Genomic DNA, 23,858 nt, shown 5'->3' with positions numbered 1-23,858 from the left:
TGGGGGGGAGGGGTGGGGGTTTCAGAAAGGGGGAGAGTGAGAAAAGGAGAGATTGTTATTTTTTAAAAATAATTTGGCAGTCTCTAGGCACACCGTGGACCCATGGATATGTTAGAACACATTTAAAAAGTGCATTTAGCACAATATGTGACCTTTAATAGAGTGGTGTATAAGGGGTTGCGGCCTTGGTCTGTTTGCGCTTCCACCAGTAGATGGGGATATAGGCTCACTATTAAATCCAAATGGAGACGAGCATCAGTGGGCAGCATAGATGAGGAGAAACTGATCAGTGAATTTGAACTGTACTTTAATTGCAAATGAAAACAGTTTGATAATCGTTTATTGATTGGTTTATAGATGCAAATGTCATGTGGCAACTGAAACTGTAAAGATTGTGTGAGCCCAGTCTGGAGTTAAGACAGCAGACTGATTCATTCCTGGTCACAACACACTAATGTGTCAAGCGTAAAGAAAATAACATGAATTTTACCCTGAGATGATAACAACACAGTAACATGAAAGGATATGTCCAGTAATAAAGGAAAGAATATGACACTATAACAACAATACAATGGTCAACAGTAACGTTACATCAATATTCTCAGTGCTGGAATTGACCATATACCACTCGCTGTTTGTCTACTTTGATTTTCTCTGAAGTGAAAACACATTTCATCGGAATGCATTACAAAATATAATTATAATTTACACCAAATGCTGAGCAAAATGCACTAATTGAAGGTCCTGCTATTTTTTTAACCACATCTCAACACATTTGGTTGGTAATTATGGAGGCCCAAAACTGACAAAAGTAGATCAAATGTATAACTGAATACATAAATAAATGAAACTGTCTAATGTATAATTTACATAAAGTGTAAAAGTCATTGTTATTGTATGTTTCTTTTAACCTCCAAAATGTTGGTTTAGTACATTTAAGATTAATTCATTTAGTTTAAAACAAATTAAAGTATTTAGCACAAACACAAGCACGCACGCACACACACACACACACACACACACACACACACACACACACACACACACACACGCACACACACACGCACACACACACACACACACACACACACACACACTCTCTCTCTCACATTATGGACCAATCATTGGCCTGGACATATATGAACATGTCATATAGGCACAAAAATGTAAAATGTTGCGCGGAGAAAAATAGAAACAGTCACATTTACAATTTAAGTGGGTTTTTGAGTCAGCTCATATACTTCTTGTACATTTTGTCAGTTTTAGGGCGCCTCAGGTGAAAAGTGCCTTTAACCTCTTGTGATGCAAAGGGTTATCAGTTTCATCAGACTTTCATAAATAATTCTGATGAATATTATCATTTACATTGAAGATCAATTCTAAAAAAGCACAAACCTCCGACCTACTCTTGTGCAATGACCTGTGCAGCATTTGCCCACTGTCTGAACCAACAGCTTGAGTAGTCCCCAAAATGGTGGTACATAAAGGCTAAGATACGTTATCAAGAGGCAAACTGTAAAATACTTTGGTAAATGCAAATACAAGGTATCTCTGGTGATAGGGATTGTCATAGAAAAGTCTGCAGAAAACAACCAGCCTGCAAAAAAGACACAAAAAAGCAAACAGTCGTCAGCAAAGAGTCTTGTTTCGATAATGCTTCTTTGCTGGGAAGGCACACAAAGCTTAAGCACCGAATGCAAATGTCCAGTCTGTGTCTGTTTACTCTGTGTTTCTACATGGAGCTGGATGTGATGAAGACGTAGATCCTTGCCAGGAAGGAGGTGAACGTCCCCTGCCTCAACAGTTTCATCTCCACGTCTATGACAAAGTCTTTGGGCTGGCGGACCTGTCTCTGCAGGTAGACGGCCCCCGTGAAGCTGTTCAGCTTCCTGGTGCTGAAGAAGCCCTCCTCGTTCCCCTTGACGATGCCCATGACGATCTGGTCCCCGGTGTAGGCGGGGGAGGGGCCGATGCGGAAGATCTGGGCGGGGATGATGATGTTGGTCTGGAAACTGAGCTGGTAGTACGTGATGCGGACCGGCGAGTTCTGACAGTCCAAGGAGTTCGTGGGACAGCTGGTCCGCTCACACCGTCTGCAAAAAGGGGGAGAAAGAGTTGAGAGTGAAAGGAAGAGAGTAGACGAGCGAGACAATAGTTGGAAGCTAGTGCGCTACATATGGCCTTGCTAGTCCTCATCACCGCTCCCTGCTGCAAGGATGTAGTGGGAAAAAGAGTCAAGAGCTGTAATGTCAAATACTAAAATCAACAATGAGAAAACCGCAATTTGTTCAAAATACTGCTCCATGCATATTAACCAGAACAAGATCATTGGACCATATCACCCCTGTTCTCATTTCATTATATTTGCTCCCTGTGCAGGCTTATAAAATATTACGAGAATGGGCACCATCAAATGTATCATCCCTTGTTACCCACCTACATCAACCTGGCCTACACGCTCCCATAATGCCTTTTCATCCCAATAATGAATACATTAGTAGCTGGCACAAAATGTATGGTGGCGCTCATGCTGTTGCTCTGTGATTTAGCGAATGAATACCCAAGCTACACTTAGAATTTGGGATTACAATTCCACAGTGTGCTACACTGGACCTGATTGCTAGGTGAAAAGAAGAACCTCAAAGGAAACAGTAGAAGCATAACTGCCAGTGTTGGTTACATGGTCCAAAACAACAACAATACGATAGCAGATATTTGTTGCCAACATACATATGCTTTTTTGTGGAAGTGGGAGTCAGTAGGAGCACGTGTAATCCCTTGAAACCAAGGTGTTTCATCAACTATGTCAAGCTGTGACATCAACAAAGAAACCTCTGTAGGATTATGACCAAACCTGGATCCAGATGAACTAAGTCATTATCGGCCAGAGTCTAATTTACCTTTGTTATTCAAAATACTGGAAAGAGTGGCACATATTGATATTGGACTACACTGTAAATAATTTCTCTGTAAAATAACAGTAACTTGCTGGCAGCAGAGACGCCAGCAAGTTACTGTTATTTTACAGCACCCTTACTGTTAAATTGATTTACAGTATTTTACTGTAATCGAAAAAACAGTATATTTCTGTATTTTTTTAAATTTACAGTAAGATACTGGCAGCAGAGACGCCAGCAAGTTACTGTTAATTCTACAGTATTCTTACTGTTGAATATTTTACAGTTTTTCAAAGTAAAAGTGAAATGCAGTATTTCTCTGTTTGAAAATAAATTAACATTCTGATTAGATGGTTGCAAGTAGATAACTGATAAATGTTTGCTTTAGACAGATGTAATGTAATACAATAACTCAATGTAGCAAATTAAAATATCAAACTTCTAACATTACACATGTTTTGTTCTGTGGCCTAAAGACATATGCATATCATACATTAATATTGAAGTGATGCAAAATAAGCAGTAAACAACTTAAAATATTGTGAATCAAACAGACTTTTATTAAGGGCAGTATTAACAAATACAGCTATACAATTTTGATTTATTTAATACAATGCATTCTCTGTTAAACATATATATGATCATTTGGGAAACTCATGGAAGCCTTGTGGTTTACCTCTTAAAATAATCCTTTGAGGTATAGGCTTGTCTTTTACCTCTTAAAGAGTCTTGTGAGATAGGAGCATTCTTAGCTCCAGAAAGAGTCTGGCTGTTTGTAGACTGCTGGTATCTGAGAGGAGTCTTCTGGGTCGGGTAGAGATGACCATCACCTTGCTGTCATTGCTCCTTCATCTTGATTTGATCCAGTGTTGAGACTGTAAAACAGCAACAAAAAAAATTGTCAAACTATATCTAGAATTGGGAATGTACAGAAACAACTGCTGAAAAAGCTGATGAAGTCTGTTGTGACTAAATGTTGCTTCATCACTCAATCAAAAGTGTAGTAGTGAGAGAGAGAGAGAGATGAGAGAGAATGCACTGACCTGATACATGTGTATTGACTGTAGCTGACTTCTTCTGGACCCCCACACCATGTCTTCTTGGAGGGAACTGTTCCCCGGATGGCCTTTGTGCCTCTCTCCAGATTAAGGCTATACCATTGAAGCATCTGAAATCAGAATAGTCAAAGATTAGATACTGACTGTAAAAAATTAACTATTTTATGGGTTCAAAATTGACAATGTATTACACTTGAAACAGTTGATATATTAGGCTTCAATTCAAATGTATAGGTGGCATGATATGATAATCAGCTCCACTGCGTCAGCTCTTAACAAGGAGCTAAAGGCTATCCACTAGCTAAAAACAACCAGTAGGCTACTACTCTAAAGACTAAGACTCTAAGACTCACTAATGCTCAACACTGTTAGGTTTGAACATACATGGACTCTAACATGCGCTTAAGTATAAATGTTTGAGCTAGTTAACTCATCTTCACTGGTAAACAATATTCTAAAATCACATACTCACTTGATAGACAGGCTGCTGAGCATTAGTTTAATTTCAAACATTATCTAAAGCCACATTTTAAGAGTAAATAATTGATCAGAAACATATTACCTTAACATTTGTAGACGCTCCACTCGATCAATGCAGAGTAGACCTAATGCTGGACTTTTTGTTGATGCGTAGCACATGTCCTTCGAAGTTTGTCCTATCTGGAATGGCTCATTTCAAACTAATGTTCCTGAAAAAGGCCGTTGCCCGCCCACTTTCCCAAAAATACTGTAGTATACTGTAATTTAAAACATTATCATACTGTTAAGGGCTTCTGAGCTGTCTTTTCAAATGTACCTTCCCACAATGCATTGCTAAGTACAGTAAAGAACCGTAATACATGAATACAGTAAATTACTGTTAAAATTTGGCCGTAAATTAACAGCAATTGCTTACAGTGTATAACAAATAAAGCTGATTTGACATCTGACAAGCTTGGCCTCAGTTTAGTACTCAGGATCAAATTGCCGCTGTTTGCCACACCTGACCTGATTGTTAGGTCAAAGAAAACACAGCCATGGCCTAGTGCCTGTGTCCATTTGATCCAAAACAACACCAGTAGAGTGTCTTCCAGTGGCCGGGTGGAGGCCTTTCCAAACCTGTATCCTGATGCTCTGTGTCTGCCTATTACCCTTCAGAATGTACAGCCTGGAGTAATGCTTGATGAAGTTCACTTTCAACTTTGCACAGCCAACGAAACCTGGGTGACACTAAAGGCAGAGCAGGAGACATTTTAATCTCACCATGAATGAAAGATGTCTCTCTGTGTGGAACCAGACCACGTCACAGTGAGGTAGATAACATTCATAAAACGCCTCCTTTGGGCCGAGTGGAGGGTGTGTGTGTGTGTGTGTGTGTGTGAGAGAGAGAGAGAGAGAGAGAGAGAGAGAGAGAGAGAGAGAGAGAGAGACAGAGAGAGAGAGAGCGTGTGAGTGTGTGCTGTTTCTGTCCACTGGAGCGCAGAGCGAGGTAGAGCTGCAGAGACGGCCCCAGGAAGCACCGGGGTTTGATCAAAGCCATCTGACTTCATTGTATATCTTGCTCTGTGCGACTCACACTGGAACACTGGGCAGCCTCTATCACTGCTACTGGTTCACAGCTAACAAAGCCCTTAGGTGCAGCGGCACACTGCACTGCAGGGACATGGATATACTGTACAGTACTTCTCATTAAGGAGAAACCTACAGAAAAAAAAGCCCAACCGATATGGTTCAATGCTTAAAGGGGCAGTAACTTTTAAATGTCCATGGTACTGCAAAATACTCACAATGCATCTATGAGCAGATCCCTCACAGATCAACAAATAAAACTTGAGAAGTGCAGAAAATGCTTTGCAAGTGCTTAGCTTGGCTGTGAAATAAGCAAAAGGCAACCTTGGAGCAGAACATTTGAAGAATGGTAAGATGGAGAGAGAAAAGCGTGACTCACGTGTCTGACACCTTCTTGTAGTATGGAGGGCAGGTAAAGGAGAGACACCTGAAGCCTCCCTGGAGGTTGAAGCAGCTCTGTGCATCAGAACAGTTGTGAGAGCCAGCTGTGCATTCGTCAATATCTGGGGAAAACACAACAACAACAACACAGTGATATGAATAGAAGATTGAATTTGAACAGATTTTCAAAATATGTAAATAAGGAAATAATAAGAGGTTTGCTTCCTAGTTATTTTCAAGTTGTTTTAAACCATTTGACATACTCCTAATCAGCCGATTTAGTTAAAGGAAATATTAAACATTGATCAGAGCCGTGTCAAACGACCTCCAGTAATTGGACCAGTGCAAAGGCACGGTCATCACTGCTTGCAGCTTTAATGCCAATTTAAACCAAGTTTAATTCTCCTCACGTTATTGAGGCAACATTCAGATTTTTTTTTGCAGAAATGTGTGGTGCTGTGTCTCTCATTAGCCCTCTTTATTGTTTAAACAGGCTTTAATCTCATTTTCCATAATTTTTTCCACAAACATGGAACATAAAAGGCACCATCAAATTGTCAGTGTCACATTGGTAAGCAAAAAGATTCAGCCGCTCCCTGCATTTTAAACAAGCTCCTGTCTGCCTGTCTGCAGATCCCCAACTGTGGAAATGATGTCATATATAAAACGTCCTTCACGAGTTGCAAAAAATTGCAAAAAAAAATAAAACACATTAGTCTGACACATAAAGTAATAGGACCTCAGAAAACTGTCTGTTCCAGAGATGACAAAAAGATACAATAACTTTGATGCCATACCTTTGCATGTGCGTCCATTGGCGGACATGGAGTATCCATGAGGGGGACAGGCACACTGGTAGCTGCCAGCAACATTCACACACTTGAAGGCACAAAGGTTCCCAATAGCCTGGGAGCACTCGTCAATGTCTGTGAAAAAAACACACACACTCTCATCAGGTACGTTAGAGCCCTGTGTGTAGGCCAAACGCAGGTTCAAATAGAGCAGTAGAACCTTTCCTCTTTGTTTGTGTGTGTGTGTATTCTACACCTGCGTTACTCTGTTTTCCTATTTGGGATATTAACAACAGAAGCTAAATTGAGACAAGAAGAAGTCTGTCACTGATAACAAGATCAATCTGGTCTCAGCATTCATGTAAACACTGTGATATTATTTATATCAATTAAACTCCATTCAAGCAATTTAAAGTTGGATACAGCGATTCTGGAGTATGATTGTTATCGAAATCACTTTTTGTAAAAATCAGTGAAGTGTGCACGCTGAAAAATGATCCAGTGTTAATACACTGCCTAGGCTCTATAAACGGGCATGTTGCTAGCTATGTGCCCCCCCCCCTTTGTTTAAATACCCTTTGTTGACATACAACTTGACAGTATTTCCCATATTCTGTTCCCCTCTCTGCTCCTATTGAGTTTCAATGTTGAACACTGTTTAGGTTCTACTGCTGCAGACACATCAACTACTGTCTCTGCAGAGAAGTTGAAGCAAGAGAGTGCTGCTGTGCCATTACTGTACTCACCCCCGCTACACTATGTGTACAGGTTATTATTATATATTGAGCTATTTGCCCACAAGATCTGAAAAGCCGACGGCTAATGATGTGTCCTGCATAAATCAGTTTTCTGCAAAATACCGAATGCTGAAGCACCTTACTGCCTGCTCCTGCATTATTTATTATTATTAGCCACTGCATTGGTACTGACATTTGTAAACCTGGAGCTGATATTGATAGGTTTCTGCTGTCTCCACTAAGGGAAAATACAGAGAAAGATAACACTATAAGAACTATGTTGAAGGTTCATTCAAAGCCCTTATATGTAGAGGTTTAATGCGAGTGTACCATCTTCTTCTACAGATCATTGACTAAACTGGATCTATGGAGTGCATTAAAGGAGCTGTAAGCAGAATGGTTCTTTTAGCTAACTTCCTGCAGTTAACAGTCCCCTCCCTCGTCCCTACGTCACCACATTAATGCACTGCGGTCTTCAAGCAGCAAGTTATCTAGCATCATCTCAGATAAGTAATTGTGATAAAACATTATAAAAACCATCAAAACAGACATTGGGAAGGATTTTTACCTGCTCCGCCATTGTAGGCGCATAAACATTCACCCATTTGTCCTCTGCCGTGCACTGGCAGTGAGACCATGAGTGAGACGGGTGTTGGTTTGTAGCATTCTCTCTTGTGATTGGATATTAATTTCGGGATCCAACAAAAATTTGCCGATTACATGCAGAGCAGCTGACTGAGAGATCGGCTTTATGAAACGTGCACATTATGTAAGTGATCACTGTATGAATAAAGAGCGATTTAACACTTATATTAACATAAATAAATCGCTTACTTCACCTTTAATGTCTGCTGGATTTTTTAGGAACTACCACTAGGAGGCGCCAAAGTCTAACACTTTTGAATAGAAGGGCTTTAAAGCTGCACTGTTCCTTTTTGTTTTTGTTTTGTCCATTTTACACTATACATTGTGATGTGATTCAGTACATCAGCTGTATACTCTGCCTCATGGAAGTGTATAATGGCCAACACTATGTTAATTACTGAGGTATCAGTTCGTCCCAGTGTTGCATTATATTGGAATCTCTTTCCAATACCCCCCCCCCCCCTTCCCTCAGGTTTGTAAATGGGGTGAGCAAAAAAATGAGTGACACCTCTCAATACGATGCAGCACTGCAAACTCCATCCTAACGAACCCCTACCTGTCCGTTCTGTGGGTGCTTGAAGACAATCCAGGGTTTATACACATCCTTGGCTCTGTAAACGGGTATGTTGCTAGCTATGGTGGGGCCCCTTTTTTCCATACCAGTTTACAGAGCCCTAGGCTGTGTATTAACACCAGATTGTTATTAAGTGGACACACATACATACAGGTACAGGTAGCAGATCGTGAGGAGGGATCCACGGATTTTGACAAAATGTGATTTTGACAACAGGCATTCTCCAGATACCATGAATACCCCTTTGACAGAGTTAAGGAAAACTTAAAACCTTTCTATCTTTGTTAAGGTCGTTGGTGAGCAGTTGTAATGTATAGATTGGTTACAGTTATACTAAAGTTGCCACTTAGTGCATCTTAACTTTTTTTTTTGTTGCTTTCTTAAAGGGGTGCTATTATACTATTTTACAGTCTAACTTTGGTACTGGAGATAAGCCTCTCAGCAAAAATGCTCTGTTTGAACCTGGCCAATCAGAGAAGGCATAGCAACAGGCACGCCCCCTAGTTTCACATTACACTGAGCGGACTGCAGTGTGAGCGTGGGCAGATTTGAACAGGCGGGGAGGGGGGGGACAGGGACATGTCTGAGCGTGTAGCAGCATGACCATACATGGAAAATCCGCTTTATCTACGTAGATAAAACCCGGAAACTAGACACTAGGCTGCCGCAAACTGCATCAGAGTGTTTAGGCTGTGCACAGCCACCTGCAGCCACCCCAGACAGTAAGCTGGGAATTTGTCCAAAATGCATGTATGTCATTATCTGACACTTTGGTATCATTTAGCATGACTGTATAACATTATAACAGCATTTATAGGTCAGACAAGAAGAAAAAGCATAATAGGTCCTCTTTAAGTTGTTGAAACAACAACAAGATGAATTTATTATTATACTTATCATTATTATTATGGTGTGAATGTCCAACTAGCGAAGGTAAGTGGAATATTCACTCTCCTTTTAGGTTTTTAGTCTGGACCTAGTGACCTTGGTATAGAGAATACCTTCACAGGTGTGTCCGTCCTCTTTCAGGTAGTAACCTTGGCGGCAGTAGCACTGGTACGATCCGTAGATGTTGGCACACTCCTGGCTACAGGGTTTCTTGTCACATTCGTTCATATCTAAGCAAATAAAATAAAATAAAAGACTGGATTAGAATTATCCCTGGGTTTCGTATTCTTAAAAGCAGAAGGCAAAAGGTCAACAAGATACTATGAAAAGACCAAAAGTACAAATGCATTAGCGTATGTTGCAATGCTATCTGACGCACCCTATCCTGTTTATGGCATTTCAAATATATAGCTTTAGTCTTTTCAGTCAGCTAGCCATTTTTCCCCAGAATTTAACAAACATTACTCCAACAATAGGAGAGTCGGCATAGAGAAAGAAAAATACAATCAGACTTTGGATACATACACAAGTTCAGTTCATTGCTGGTTTTAGTATTTGCATGGGATGTTGATGACAATAATACAAATATAAAATACTGACAAACTGACAAAGACATTTTCAGCACCTACAGAAAAGGCCCGTTTCTAGTGTAGCTGGAGAATTGCATTGTGGGAATAACCACTTCATACATTGTGAAAGTCCAATGATGGGGTTCCTATGCTATTTGTCATTAAACTGCCTCACTTGAAGCAGAGCTACAAGTGTCTGGAACCAATAAGTCTGAAAAGCTCTCATCAAAATGTAATCATGTCGGTGAGACAAGGCTATTATAAAGATCTCTGAGAAATGCAGAGCTTCACCTTTGGATCGTGAACAGACACTTTCACAACATGATTAAGTTCTTTGGCTGATGGGCATGACTAGTTCAACATCATTTGAATCATGGCCCATGGGTCAGCGGCTGAACCTGGAAACCATTATGTGTAGACAATCTCCGCACGCCAGAGATGAAGGCTAAATGAAGGCGAGACACTGTATACTGTATTTTATTTTCAATTTAGAGATTTTTGTCAAAGTCCCTTTGACAACCTTATCTGTATTGTGTCTGTATAGTTATCCTATACAACCATCTTTAACGGCCATTATCTTAACATTCGTCCCCCCCCCCCCCATACTTCTAAAGCACCTACATCAACTACATTTTCCAAAATCATTCTTCGTTGATACGTTAAAAATGTTGACCCTCTTCACCTGCAGTGTCTCGCCTTAAAGTCCAACAGACAACTGTTTACGCTGATAACAAGGATCTCCAAAAGAGTCATAAACACTTTTCTATCAATAGATACAATCTTCAAAGTCTGCCTGGAGTCTGCATTTTGGCTTTTGATGCGCTTATGCCTTAAAAAAAACTCACAGGAAAATAAGTCAGTCTTCCAAAACAGCGTGGCATTTAAATTCTCAATGTGTTACAAAAAAATGAAAAATAAAAATCAGTGGAGCTTACCTTCACAGTTCTTGCCATCAAATGCTAGGGAGAAGCCGGCGGTGCATGAGCACTGGTAGGAGCCCGGGGTGTTCTCACATGTCTGGGCACACAGCCTGCCAGGATAGCGCCAGCACTCATTTACATCTGTCATGGCAGGAGAAGGAGCCATTAAGACAGCAGACAGATAGCTCCGGGGCCCACTAGGGACTCAACGTCAGCTTTCATTCAGACACAAACACCACGTGATGTCGAAAGACGCTTTTCACCTCGTTAGATACTTTTCCTCATCCATACATACATCTATTTTTTTGTTTCGTTCTCTAACAGTCTCACCAAATCGCCTCATTTTGTATATCGTCCTGTACTTTTTTAAGAATCATCCATGACAAAAGAAGATTGTGAGAGTTTCCATAAATACAGTATTAGAAAAATTAAACCCTATTTCTATATTTATTTAATATAATTATAATATTAATCTCACAAATCTCAACTTCTAAAGCACCTACATCAACTACATTTTCCAAAATCATTCTTAGTTGATACATTAAAAAATGTTGACCCTCTTCACCTGCAGTGTCTCGCCTTAAAGTCCAACAGACAACTGTAAACGCTGATAACAAGGATCTCCAAAAGAGTCATAAACACTTTTCTATCAAGAGATACAATCTTCAAAGTCTGCCTACATTCAAAAAGCCAAGCATTTAAATTTTTTTACATTTATTTTGTGGTCATTTCTTTTTACTAAACCGTCATTGAAGCAGGACAATTCAAACCTATAGAATGTGTCCCAGTTTAACAATTGGGGATGGTAGGGAAAAACCTTGCCACAATGTCATGACAACTTATAGGAGTTCATGTCACTTAAAAACTAAAACAAAACGCTTGCCTGCTGCCGATCAAGTTTAACAGTACAGATATCCCCTGACACTGCTAGTGTTAACTCTTGGTCCCAGACCATAAACTGTTTGCGTTAGCATTTTGCACAATAGTTTACCTTTATGACTTACACAACTAATGTAAGGATGTTTGAAACTACTGCTGTTTACCATGAAAATGTACCCGACACAGGATATATGCCAGAAAGAGACTGACACCTACTCTCCACCTCTTCCACTTTACCCTGAAAACAGCTGCTTCTTCCTCCCCCAGTTTCTGCCGCTTGTAGTGTAGGGGTTATACTGCCACCCATAGAGGCATTAATGAGACAGGCTCTAAAACGGAGCGTTTCAGACAGAGGCTGAAAAGAGGAGATTTCTGCACGTCATTCCCCTCTCTGCCCCAATTCATCTCTGTCTCTCCAAACTGTCTAAAAAAAGCATAAAAATGCCCAAAAATTATCTTAAGAAAAAAATAAAACTTTCCACCACCTAACCCCCCAGATCACTACATGCTAATTTCTATTAATGAATTCTGATAGCTGATAGGGTGTAACCTTCTGACGTCAATAATGGATTGAGGACGTGACCTCAAACCTATCAAACCATCCCTCCACTGCCTCTTCTTAATGGAATGATGTAAGTGTGGTGGGAGGAACCTATTCCCTAACGCTGGACAATTATGTAAGAATAACTCTCTCCAAATGTTTTTTTGATGTTTTTTTTTTAACTGAACAGGTTGAGGCTATTTCAGGACAGATGGTGATTGAGTCATGGTTCTAATCTCAGCCTAAAGAGTGGCTTTAATTAATGACATGCAGGCAGAACAGATGCTGCAGCCAGGGTTAGTGTATGTAACAGTCCAGCCTTTCCCCAGATGGTCCAGTGTTCATCCTCGCCCGCACAGGCAGACAATTAAAAGAAAAAGAAGCTATGTGTATCATTTATATGTGATTATACCATTTCCCATATTATCATTATGACATTATTATTATGACAATGTGACATTTCTATTTTGTTTCGAAAAAAAAATCAAAAATCCTGATAACAATGGATGTAGTCTTCAAATAGTTTTCAGCCTGGTAATACCATCACTTAAGAGGAGGTTTTTTCAGCCTACGCCTTTTCGGCCATTTTTTAATTGATCTACGCAGGTGTATGTATGCTTTGCAATCATGAATTGAACCGAAATGTAAAAAAATGACTACTAATGATTTCTACGGCCGGTTACGTCACCGTCACACACACCCGACCCAGCCACTCATACTATACGTTACCTGTGCAGACTTTACGTAGTGCGTCGTACTGGTAGCCTGTCTGACAGTCACAGCGGTAGCTTCCAGGGAGGTTGTGACAGATCTGGCCCACTCCACAGCGGTGTGTCCCCATCTGACACTCATCAATGTCTAGACAGGCGGAGAGAAAGAGATAAGGCAACCTCAGCAAGGACAACCACTCTGACTGGGTTTATCTTAAACAGCTCCACACACACAATCAGACACAGTACAAACACAAACACACTCAAAAATGTACACACAATTGTAATTTGTGGTCTGTAACTTATTGACATAAGGTCATAGCAATCCTAACATTTGGCCTTAGTGGTCACATATTATGCTAATTGTCAGGTTAGAAACTGTAATTTAAGGGTATCAACTAGCAACTGTTTCTATGGTGTTGTGTCCAAAAATATCCTTTATATTTCTCACAGTGTCATTGCTAGAGCTCTTCTTTTCAGCCTCTCTCTGAAACGCTCCGTTTGAGCGAATGTCCCTTTAAGCCCTGACTTCCAAAAGCCCAGTCTGCTCTGTTTGGCACGTAGTTCTAATATAGGTTGGTAATGAGGGGACTTGGCTTTCCCCTTATTACATCATTGGGTGATAGAAAAATCAGATTTTTGAACACAGGTTTCAGAAAGGTGGAGGATCACCAGAGTCAATAGCACAATACCAATCACATGCAAACTGGAAAAATCATAATAATGATGCTAGTTTTAAACACTCTATAATTTGACAATTTAATTGCTATACTATATACAATATATTTCGGCTGTGTTTGTTCGTATAACTAATTTCCATTTTTTTCTAATGCATTTCATACGATGTTGGTCTCCATATAACTGACCATTTAGTCTTCTTTATCATGCATTCTGTAACTATGCATTTGAGCAATTGTGTCTTGGCCAAAACAAATACAACACCAATGCTTTTAGTAAACATCTTCTCACAGTTCCCAGCCTCCTCCATCCACTCCGCTGTGCTTAAAAAAACTGTCAAATCTCACCGACACACTTGGTTCCGTCGGGGCCGGCCTGGTAGCCGCTGCTGCACGTCACCACCTTCTGCTGGCAGCTGTACGAGCCCACTGTGTTGATGCAGTTGAAGCCCGCGCTGCACGGCTCACCCAAGCTGCTGCACTCATTTATGTCTGCAAGAAACAGATAGAGAGACAATCAAAGCTCAAGATGGAGAGAAGGACAGTACTGCATAACATTGGTACCTCTGTCCACTTATCCCAGTCATTTTAACATAACAGTCTTTCCTTGTGATCATGTCTTCTTGATTTATAAGGGTCCCCAATATGAGCTGTAGATTCAATAGGCCTACATTGCAAGTAGGAAGGTGGATATGGGTGGTTAACACATAGGGAATAGGATAACAAATGTAATATGATTTTGATTTTAAAGTTACTTATTGATATTAACAAATTAAGTCAAGTTTAAAGTTATAGTCAGTGATTCTGGAGAATGCTTGATGCCATAGTAATTGTTTGTCAAAATGAGTGAATATCTCCTATCCTGGATCTGTAATGTATTGTATGTGCAATCTACTGGGAGTCATCCTGCTAAAAGCGTGTTGTACTCTGTATGACTCTGTATATCAGCTGAGATGTACCTGACACTTTGTCGTACCGGTCTTTATGCTAACCTAAACGAACCAGAAGCTTTATATTCAACAGACAGATTGTCCCTTCACTCTCTATTAGCTGTTTTAATGGTCATCAGTTGTGAGTTTCCATTTTCTCTCACCGATGCAGTTGCCATGGGCGTCCTGTGTGAAGCCGCTGATACACTTGGGCTTGGGATTGCACTGGAAGGAGCCCAGTGTGTTCTCACACACCAGGCCCATACCACAGTTATGGGTCCTGAGAACACATTCATCAATGTCTGGAAGAAAAAAAAAACAACAGATAGAAAATGGATTAAAGGGAGTCACTTGATTCGTTCGTAAAGAGTTTGAAATCTGCACTCTCGGCCTGAGCTCTCAGCTTAGACACAGCAGGTGGCACTGTGGCTCAAGCACAGAATAAACATGAGCAGCATCCAAGAAAATCCAAACTTTCTCAGTTTAACTCCAGAAGAATAAAAATCCCTCCCCCATGAAAAAAAATATATCACTTGTTCCGACTCTGCAATTAAGTTAACAGAAGTTGAACATAAATTCTCAAGTGACAGTGATTTAAAACATCATGAGCGATTGGGAGTAGTTTAAACAGATGGTGTGTTCTATTGTGCCACAAGCCCGTTTCTCAGGATTGTAATCGGGTCCTCTGAGGCTTTTTCTGTGGCACACCAAAGGAAGTTCTTAATTTGACTCTTTTTCTCTAATCATCATCAGAGGGAGACATTCATAGTATTTCCAATAGCATAGTGGAGCTCTTTCGTCTTATTATTCATGCATCTAATGAGTTTTCACCCTATTGGACGTTCGACTAAAGATTGCCTTCATTATCTGGCTACATTGATTGGTCTTCCCTGGTGCCAAAGGGCTGGTGAACACAAGTCACAGAGCTTTAGAGTGCTTTACTGCCCGAGCAATGCTGCCTCTATGGGTGATTGGCCTGTTACACACTGAACCTGGGCATTTCGAATGGAGCTCCAACACCACCACTGGGGCCAACCAAAGACATTAAGCATGGCTCTTAAGGACGCCTTGCAGACCCGGGCTGGGTTTAAGTCATGACCACACACATAACAATTGTCACAGTATAGTACGGGAAATTGCAATGAGAAATAGTGCAATATTCATTTAACTCTGTGATTTAAGTAGCTACAAGGATGCTTTCAGTCTCTGTTGATTCTAGCGCCCTTCTTGGACTAAAGCGGTAGTGTTTTACGCCACAAGCGTGCAGTATAAAAACACAGATGTGTCGTGAGGAGGTAATGTATTTAAATCGGGCAAAGGCATTAACTGTATAAAAAATAGCATTGTTTAAGCTGGTGGTATCGTTTGCTTTCACAACTCATTCATGATCATCAGAGGAAAACATTTAAACATATTTTTGATACTTCTGTCACACATGCTGATAGTGTTCATCTGAGAAGGGTTTAAGGTTGACAATGAGTTGTCTAAATATATACCGTTCCTGCTGATGAGCTTATTAGAATACAGGACGCCATCAAGAATGCCAGGACACATTACTATTCATGGTGTGCTCCAGTCTTGCATCAAGGGGCCCTTTAAGGACAACTTATTCTTGCTTCTCAGCTCCACAATTAGAAACAACAATAGAGAGGATGTGATGATAAAACTTTAGGACCAGAATAGCCTGTGTGCATGCTTGTCTATGACGTAGTCGCCCCTCATTATGGGAGAGTTGGACTTGTTCCCTGCTGGTTATTGGATCCAAATTGGATCCAGCAACACTGACTTACACACCAACACAACACAAAGTTAACCTTGGCCAAACGTACATGTCAGGTTGTGTTATGAAGTGGAAATACACTGTAGGTAATGCGTGGAACCTCACAGCACGAAGGCTGCAGCTACATATGAATGAGTGTTCTGTGTTTCAGCTAGATGGATTAAGTCCCTATAAGTATCAGGTATCGGCTCCTGGTCAACAGTACAGTGCCAATAAAGGGCGTGCCCCATGCAGTAAGGGGAAAAGTAAGGCAATGGCGGTCAGGGTGGTACAGGCATGTGGCCTTACTTATGACTCACTGAGGAGACCAGAGTTTTTGTCAAATCAAATCTACCATTGCCCATGTGTTTACGTAACCAGAAGCTTTTTCTAAACCTTAACCATGCATTAGGTTGTCACTACTACACTACACTACACACTCACCATAAATAACTTCTCTTTTTGTATCGATTAAAGCAACAATAATAATAATAATAATAATAATACATTTAATTCATAGGCGCCTTTCAAGGCACCCAAGGTCACCTTACAGAGCATAAAATCATCATAAAATCATTAAAAACAAGACATTGTGGAAAAAACAAAACAACAAAACAAAACAAAACAAAACAAACAAACAATCAAGACAGGGACTAACAAGACATACATTCTTTATTAGTGAGCTTTAGATTTTTACTGTTAGGTCTGTGTGCTTCACCAAGCTCCAGTCCTATACTGTAAATCCTAACAGTATGCACCAAACAGATCTGAGAGATTTATACATCGTCTAAACCTAACTCACGGCAAGAAAGCCAAAATAAGTATTTATCAAAGTGTTGAACGAAAAAACTAAAGAATGCAGGTTTTGTAGAACCTTCCGATACTGACTTTATTATCTGGCAATAGGGTTGGACGGTTTTTCTATACTGTCCTTTTCTGTCTTGTATTTTCTCTCTTACCACTTAAAAAAAAAGAAGTTAAAATTCCTGGCCTGTCTGTGGAAGGAGTCGGGGGGACATGGTCAGCAGCATCTCTCCACTGACTACCTCAGTGGCCCTGGAAGTGACTGCTGGCTAAATTGTCTTAATGGAATGCGTCAGGAACAATGAACTCACCCTCGCAGACACCGCTCCTCCGCCGGTAGCCCGCGGGACAAGTGACCTGCCGCTCGCATACAAATGAGCCCACCGTGTTCACACAGCGCTCGCTGCCGGCCCGACAACTGTGGGTGTTGGTCCCACACTCGTCCACATCTGCGGAAACCAAGAACAAGGGGTGACTGTGTGTGAGTAAATGATGGTGGGAGAGGGACATAAGAGTGTGACTATGACGTGAAGGTTAAGTAAACTCTCAGTGGATGCTGATGGACAAGGCCCTAAACATAACCCCCCCCCCACTCCCCATATGACTGTCACCATGATGGGGCTCAATGAGTCAGCATGCAGCTAAAAAAAAATAAAAGAGAAACTAACAAAGAAAGACATTATAATAGCTATGAGTATATTAAGGCATACTAGGAAAGTGCTAGGCAACTCTGGCTATACAAACCAAGGGCCGATATTATAACTGCCAGTTGGATTCATTGATATCTGGGGGTGTGCTTATCACAGGTGGAGGTAGTACTAAGTTAGGTTGGTAATGAGGGGGCGTGGCTTCTCCCTGTATGACGTCATCGAGGGAGGCACACTGCTGGGGATTTGAACACATTATCAGAAAAAGTGGAGAAAAAGACAGAAAGTAGTTTTTTCCCATTCTTTGGGAGTATACTTGGGACACATATTAATGTTGAAAAATGATGAAAAAGTGCATTTTGTATAAAAGGTGACCTTAAACAATGGATCGGAGGATTATGAGGAACGCAAGGAAAAATGATTAGCTGATGGAGCCTTTTATTTTCTTGCAGCTCATTGTTTTGGATTTTAATGGCATGCAACTTTATTGATTTGATGGATGGATAGCTCAGTGAGTACCACCAGTGATTTTGTTACGGAAAACCAGGGTTCGATACCCTTACAGACAGGGCATGTCCAGTGAGTGTCACTTAGGCAATATCCTTAATACTAACTGCCTACCTCCAGTTTTAAGACACTTTGGATAAAAGCATCTGCTAAAAGACATGTAATGTACATTTTCTTTTAAATCTGGTTCAATTTCAGTGCTCTCATTTATCCATTATCCAGATGCATCAGGCATATGTTTTCAGTAACACACTGATAAAGCCACTTTGCACACTGCTACCTGCCCAGCACCAAACAGCAGACAGACAAAGTTAGCCAACTAGCTGGATTAGAAGGTGGAACATTTCCCAGTTGAAGAAACAGCTATTTGGGGATCAAAATGTAACTACAACGAGGGCGAATTTTGGAGAAAAACACAACCCAAAATGAATTCTAATGTTGTTCGGCGTCAGCTTGATGCAAATAGACAATAGGTCACTCATAGGTTTACCATCATAATTAAAACTTCCATAAGGATTGCAGCATTTAGCACCTATTATTACCAACGTTTACATTATATAAGTAGGTTTCAGCTGACTTTCTAAGCCTAAAGTGCAATACTACATGAGCTAGAAGGCACATTTTATGCAAATATGATTTCAACTAATTAATAATCCATTTAAATTCCCATCATCAAAAATAATTACATGTCTCCTATTTTCTCTCATTTTATTTCTGTTTTTGAATGAGGTGAAGTATATGTGGTGGCAGAAAAATAAATAAAAAAGGCCATTCACTTTTAGCTGGACTAAATGAAGACTTGTTGTTATTGTTCAACTGACTGAAACTACACAAATTACCCTCACAGAATGTGTCCACAGTTGGATAGTCATTATGTTGAATTTTTGACAGTTGTTGCCTGGTAAATCCAGAGTCAAATTTAAAATATCCGGTTCTGGCAGAAGCTAAGCATTGTGCATGTTTGTGAGAAATAAATACACAGCTGCAAAACATTCTAAATCGTTTTATCGGTCAAACCACAGGCAGCTGATGATTTATGATACTGATGGGCTTATACAGAGACAGTGGATTGTTGCTCATGTCTTGGCTCATCTTTATCAAACTGCTGCATTTCCCTTATCATGCATCGCAGTGCGTGGCCGATTACGTGGATGCGCTGATAGTGTTGGCATGGGATCATTATGTGTGTATCTGCACGCTTGTGTGAGTGCAGGAACTCGGGAGTGTGGCGGTCAGGACAAATATTGAGCTTTTCGCAGAGGTACTTGAAAAAAAGGTGTTTTACAATGGTTCATGAAGGAGCCAGGGCTGAACAACAAAAGGCAAGCACAAGAGGCCAACATATTTTCCTGTGTTGCCTTTGTATCGGTTGGCAGTGCCTTGCTGCAAAATGCCTTTCTCCACCAAAAGCTATTGCTACAGGGACATCTGAATGAACCGTGGTGCCTTACAACACCTTCCCACAGGGAGTGGGAGAGATGGAAAAAAAACACTGATCTGAGGTTTTCAGAGCATACCTGGCGCGCGTGTGTGTAAAGGTCTTCATCTATTTTCCCGTAAGGCAATTCACCCTCTGCGATCTACACAAGCGTCACCTCTCACAGCTTTAAGCATATCATTCATGGTATTACACAACGCCTCTGTAGTGTTGCGGGCAAAACCCATTTGTCACTCTTACTCACTAAAAATAGCGATTTCTAGGAGTCTGAGAGTCTTCAGGACACAGGCAGTGAACTGGTCTTTTGGGCCCTGCTCTAGCAACCGAGAGACATCTGTTGTCTTCGTTGTAGGGATATTTCCAGGGGGAAAGTCACACTGAGGGTGCAATGTCTGCTTGGTCCTCTGGGTCATGCCTAGGGATTGTATCCAATGCTTGTGTGGTGCCAGTGGTGCAGAAAGTCGCCTTCTTCTTCCACTCTGGAGGCCAGCGTTATTTCCAGTGCGTCATTCAGAGGAGGGTAAAAAAAAGGGAAAAGTGTGCCTATCGCCTCGAGGTTCCTACCTTCCCTAACTGGTCCCCAGGGACAGCCACATTAATACACAGTTGCACAAGAGTGAAGTAATCCAAATACAAGTTGGAAACAGAGACTATTTTTTGGAGAAATACTTAGTGGAACAGAGGAGTGATGGCAATTTTTGAAGAATCCCATCAAGAGGACATAGGCTCTGCACAGGGAAAGTTTCTGGCAGCATAAAGCCTTGCTTCCACTGAGCAGTTCGTGTTTGTGTGGCTCGGCACACATTTATTTGCATTTCCACTGTCAAAAGCTGGAAAGGGTACCAAAATAAGCATACCTGACTATTTGTGTCACCCTTTCGTTGGGGTAGCAAGCTGTCCTAAGGGTCCCCCTGCTATGATGTCACGATAGTAACAAAGCTGCTGCAGCCAGCGCCGATCAACGGCTCTGACCCATAGACTGTATTACTCTGACCCTGCCTACCATGAAATCCACCCTGTTCTTCTTTCACACCAGATCCAGCAGACGGTGAGATTATTTAGAAAAATTCAAGCTGAGGTAGATGAAGTCAGCCTTGGCTTATTTGCAGATTTGGTTTGAGACAGGAGGGTTAGGGTTACACAGTTGGAGGCTGGTGGAATTTCAAGGATCACAAACTTTAAATCTGTTTTTTTTCTCGCAATCATCAATGATGGGATAAAGTTGTGCAGATAAAGGGTTGCAGATAAACTAAACAAATCTAGGGCTATATTTCCATCCCAAAGTACAAAGCACGTACAAGTTTGCACGGTCACTCACGGCCGATTCAAGAGCACCTTTTGCAAAAATTCTGTTCCTGGACTCGCAGAAAAAGTGCTGGGTAATCCCATAAAGGGTTTAAATTGATTCATCATAATCCTCCCCACCAGTCCCCTTCACCACTTCCAATCTTTTAAATTTATTTTCTCCTTTTCACGGTCTGTGTGATTGATGCATACGTTTCATATTCAGAACAGCATGTCAAAAGAATTGGGCAAAAAAAAAGAAAAAGAATGGTGCTTATATTGCTCCCTAACCAATTTTCTGCGTCAAAGCCTAGATTACAAATATAACATCTCCATGACAACTGAGCAACTACATTGGCAGAGGAAGGACACCAGATACTGTTGATTGTTCAGGGGGAAAAAATAAGAAAGTGGACCAAGAATTTAAATTCATTAATGTCATTTTCTCTTTCAAACGGACCTCAAATATTCTCATCGAAAAGTCAAAGAAATGTGTTCACCCATTTAATAGCACATCATGAGGCAACTTTATCCACCATTGCACCAAAGGGCAACAATCAAACCACTTTTTTTAAGGTTATGGAAACACCATTTTGCCATAAGGCTGCATGCACTTGTCGTTGTGCTCTTTTTGAACATAACACCTCAAGTGATACTATTCCGCCCTTTAAAGGTACAGGGTGAAATATTGATTTATTTTGGTGTCATCTAATGGTGAAAGTTATAGATTGCAATGCTCTGTGTCTATCCCTCCATTTGGGAAAATGTACATGAGCTATGGTGGCCTTCAAGTACAATAAGTTAGTTAGTGAAGATGACACCATCCACCACTGCCTCAAGTCTTTCCATAATATGAAGTGATGAAGTGAAGGTATATAGTTATTTATTCTATAGTACTTTTTTTCGTATTCCAACAGGTGCATTTCCCCAGGACGCCCACACTATATAAATTAACGCATAAGGCCGTTAGGTTTGTCTGTTCTGTGCTACTGTAGCAACATGGTGGGTCAACATGGGCAGCCTTTGTGGAGGACACCCCGCTCCTATGTATATATATAAAATGCAAATTTTAAGGTAATACATTTTCTTTTCAAGCGATTTAATACTAATTAAAATGTAATAATTTTGAATATTATATTCTATTTCTACCAAGTCTGCTCTAAAAAAATCACCAATGCCTTCTCCGTACAGTACCTTTAAAAACGGAACATTATTGGAATATCTCTACAGCCCTAAATCAAAACTCTATGGGATTAAATCCATTTTTTTTAATGATTTTTTCATTTTGAGTGCAACAGTTAAAAAAGAGGAGACCTTCACCCTGGATTGGACCACGAGACTTCTCTTTGTTTGTCTGGGCAGGTTTCACCAGTATGAAAACAATGTGGCCGATGGATGTTAAAAATCTTCCACAGAAGAATAACAGGGCAAAAATCCCAGCCGTGTAAACCTAAAGAAGATGTTTGCCACAGGGAGGATAACATATGGGGCCTCACTTTCTATCTAGTGCAAGGTCTCCTTCAAAGTTATCCACCAAATAACTCTGGAAATCTGATCTCCATGCACTATTATGCGGAATGCAAAACATATCCAAACCCCTGCCCGCGACGGTTTTGTTTAGACCTCGGGAGTGAATTTCATAAACGGGTGAAGGTGGCAACCGCACCGACCATGTGTTAAAGCCAGAAACCACTGTGATGTTTTTGATGATTTGTTTTGTGTGCTTTGTGTGTGTGTGTGTGTTTGTTTGCCTTGGAAACTTGAAAATATCCATTCAGAACCTGAGATAATGTCTGAGAGGGCAGTGCATTGATTAACACATAGAATTCAGGCTGTGTATAAGGTTCTCTTCCACACATCCCAACTCAGGTTGACACTCTGGAAGGATTCTGGCTTATTCGCGCACACACACACACACACACACACACACACACACACACACACACACACACACACACACACACACACACACACACACACACACACACACACACACACACACACACACACACACACATTCATTCATACTCATACTGTATGCAGCTGAATGAACCTGATTCTGGAGACCGCTTGTTGTCACAATCAGTGAATATCTCCTTGACATGTGTGCGCTGAAAAAAAATAAAAATAATAATCCAGTGCCTAGGCTCTGTAGCATAACTGACATGTTGCTAGCTACAATGTAGCCCCTTTTGTTAATATACCCTTCGTTTACATTCCAGTTTACGAAATGTACGGCCTAAGCTGTGTATTAACACTGTCTTTTCTTTTTGTTTCAGCCCACACAGTACACAGTAGGACAGGTAGCCGATCATGAGGGGATATTCACCGAAGCATTCTACAGAATCCCTGACTCCACCTTTAATGCTTCACAGGGTTTATTACACAGTCTGTTCCTACAACAGGTACTTTATAGTTGACTTCATGGTCTACTGACGTCTCCATCAAATACCCAAATGTCCTCCTCACACTCACATCTTGGAGTGCTATTTGCTTTGTTTCAAGCCAATCCAAACCCAAATGTTGCCCACCCACAGTTTCACATGTGGGAACACTTTGGTAGAGAAAGTCCTCATTCTGCTCTCTGACTGTCTGACTGTATAGTGATAGGAGTAGAGGGGAAACACTAACTCCCATGTAGTGCTTATGCATCCAGAGGTATTATCCCCTCTGCT

The 23,858-nt window shown here is 40.8% G+C and overlaps 1 protein-coding gene across 3 annotated transcripts in view; it reads right to left on the bottom strand.

Moving 5' to 3' along the window:
- Nucleotides 1–322: 322 nt before the first annotated feature.
- The window catches only part of fbln2 (fibulin 2), a 64,112-nt gene continuing 40,576 nt past the window's right edge, over nucleotides 323–23,858 (bottom strand). For all 3 annotated transcript variants that reach the window (XM_080026777.1, XM_080026779.1, XM_080026778.1), the window contains exons 9-17: nucleotides 17,619–17,756; nucleotides 14,909–15,046; nucleotides 14,164–14,307; nucleotides 13,158–13,286; nucleotides 11,024–11,149; nucleotides 9,633–9,749; nucleotides 6,682–6,810; nucleotides 5,883–6,006; nucleotides 323–2,093 (exon numbers count right to left, since the gene is read on the bottom strand). In XM_080026777.1, coding sequence (XP_079882903.1) covers nucleotides 1,733–2,093; nucleotides 5,883–6,006; nucleotides 6,682–6,810; nucleotides 9,633–9,749; nucleotides 11,024–11,149; nucleotides 13,158–13,286; nucleotides 14,164–14,307; nucleotides 14,909–15,046; nucleotides 17,619–17,756 — 1,406 coding nt within the window. In that variant the 3' untranslated portion in view covers nucleotides 323–1,732. The remainder of the gene's footprint in view (nucleotides 2,094–5,882; nucleotides 6,007–6,681; nucleotides 6,811–9,632; nucleotides 9,750–11,023; nucleotides 11,150–13,157; nucleotides 13,287–14,163; nucleotides 14,308–14,908; nucleotides 15,047–17,618; nucleotides 17,757–23,858) is intronic.

This window comes from Ammodytes marinus, assembly GCF_949987685.1.
Source record: "Ammodytes marinus genome assembly, chromosome: 4".
NCBI classification, from domain to species: Eukaryota; Metazoa; Chordata; class Actinopteri; order Uranoscopiformes; family Ammodytidae; genus Ammodytes; species Ammodytes marinus.
The sequence above is the reverse complement of the archived record's forward strand: the minus strand, read 5'-3'. Positions and strand labels throughout refer to the sequence as shown.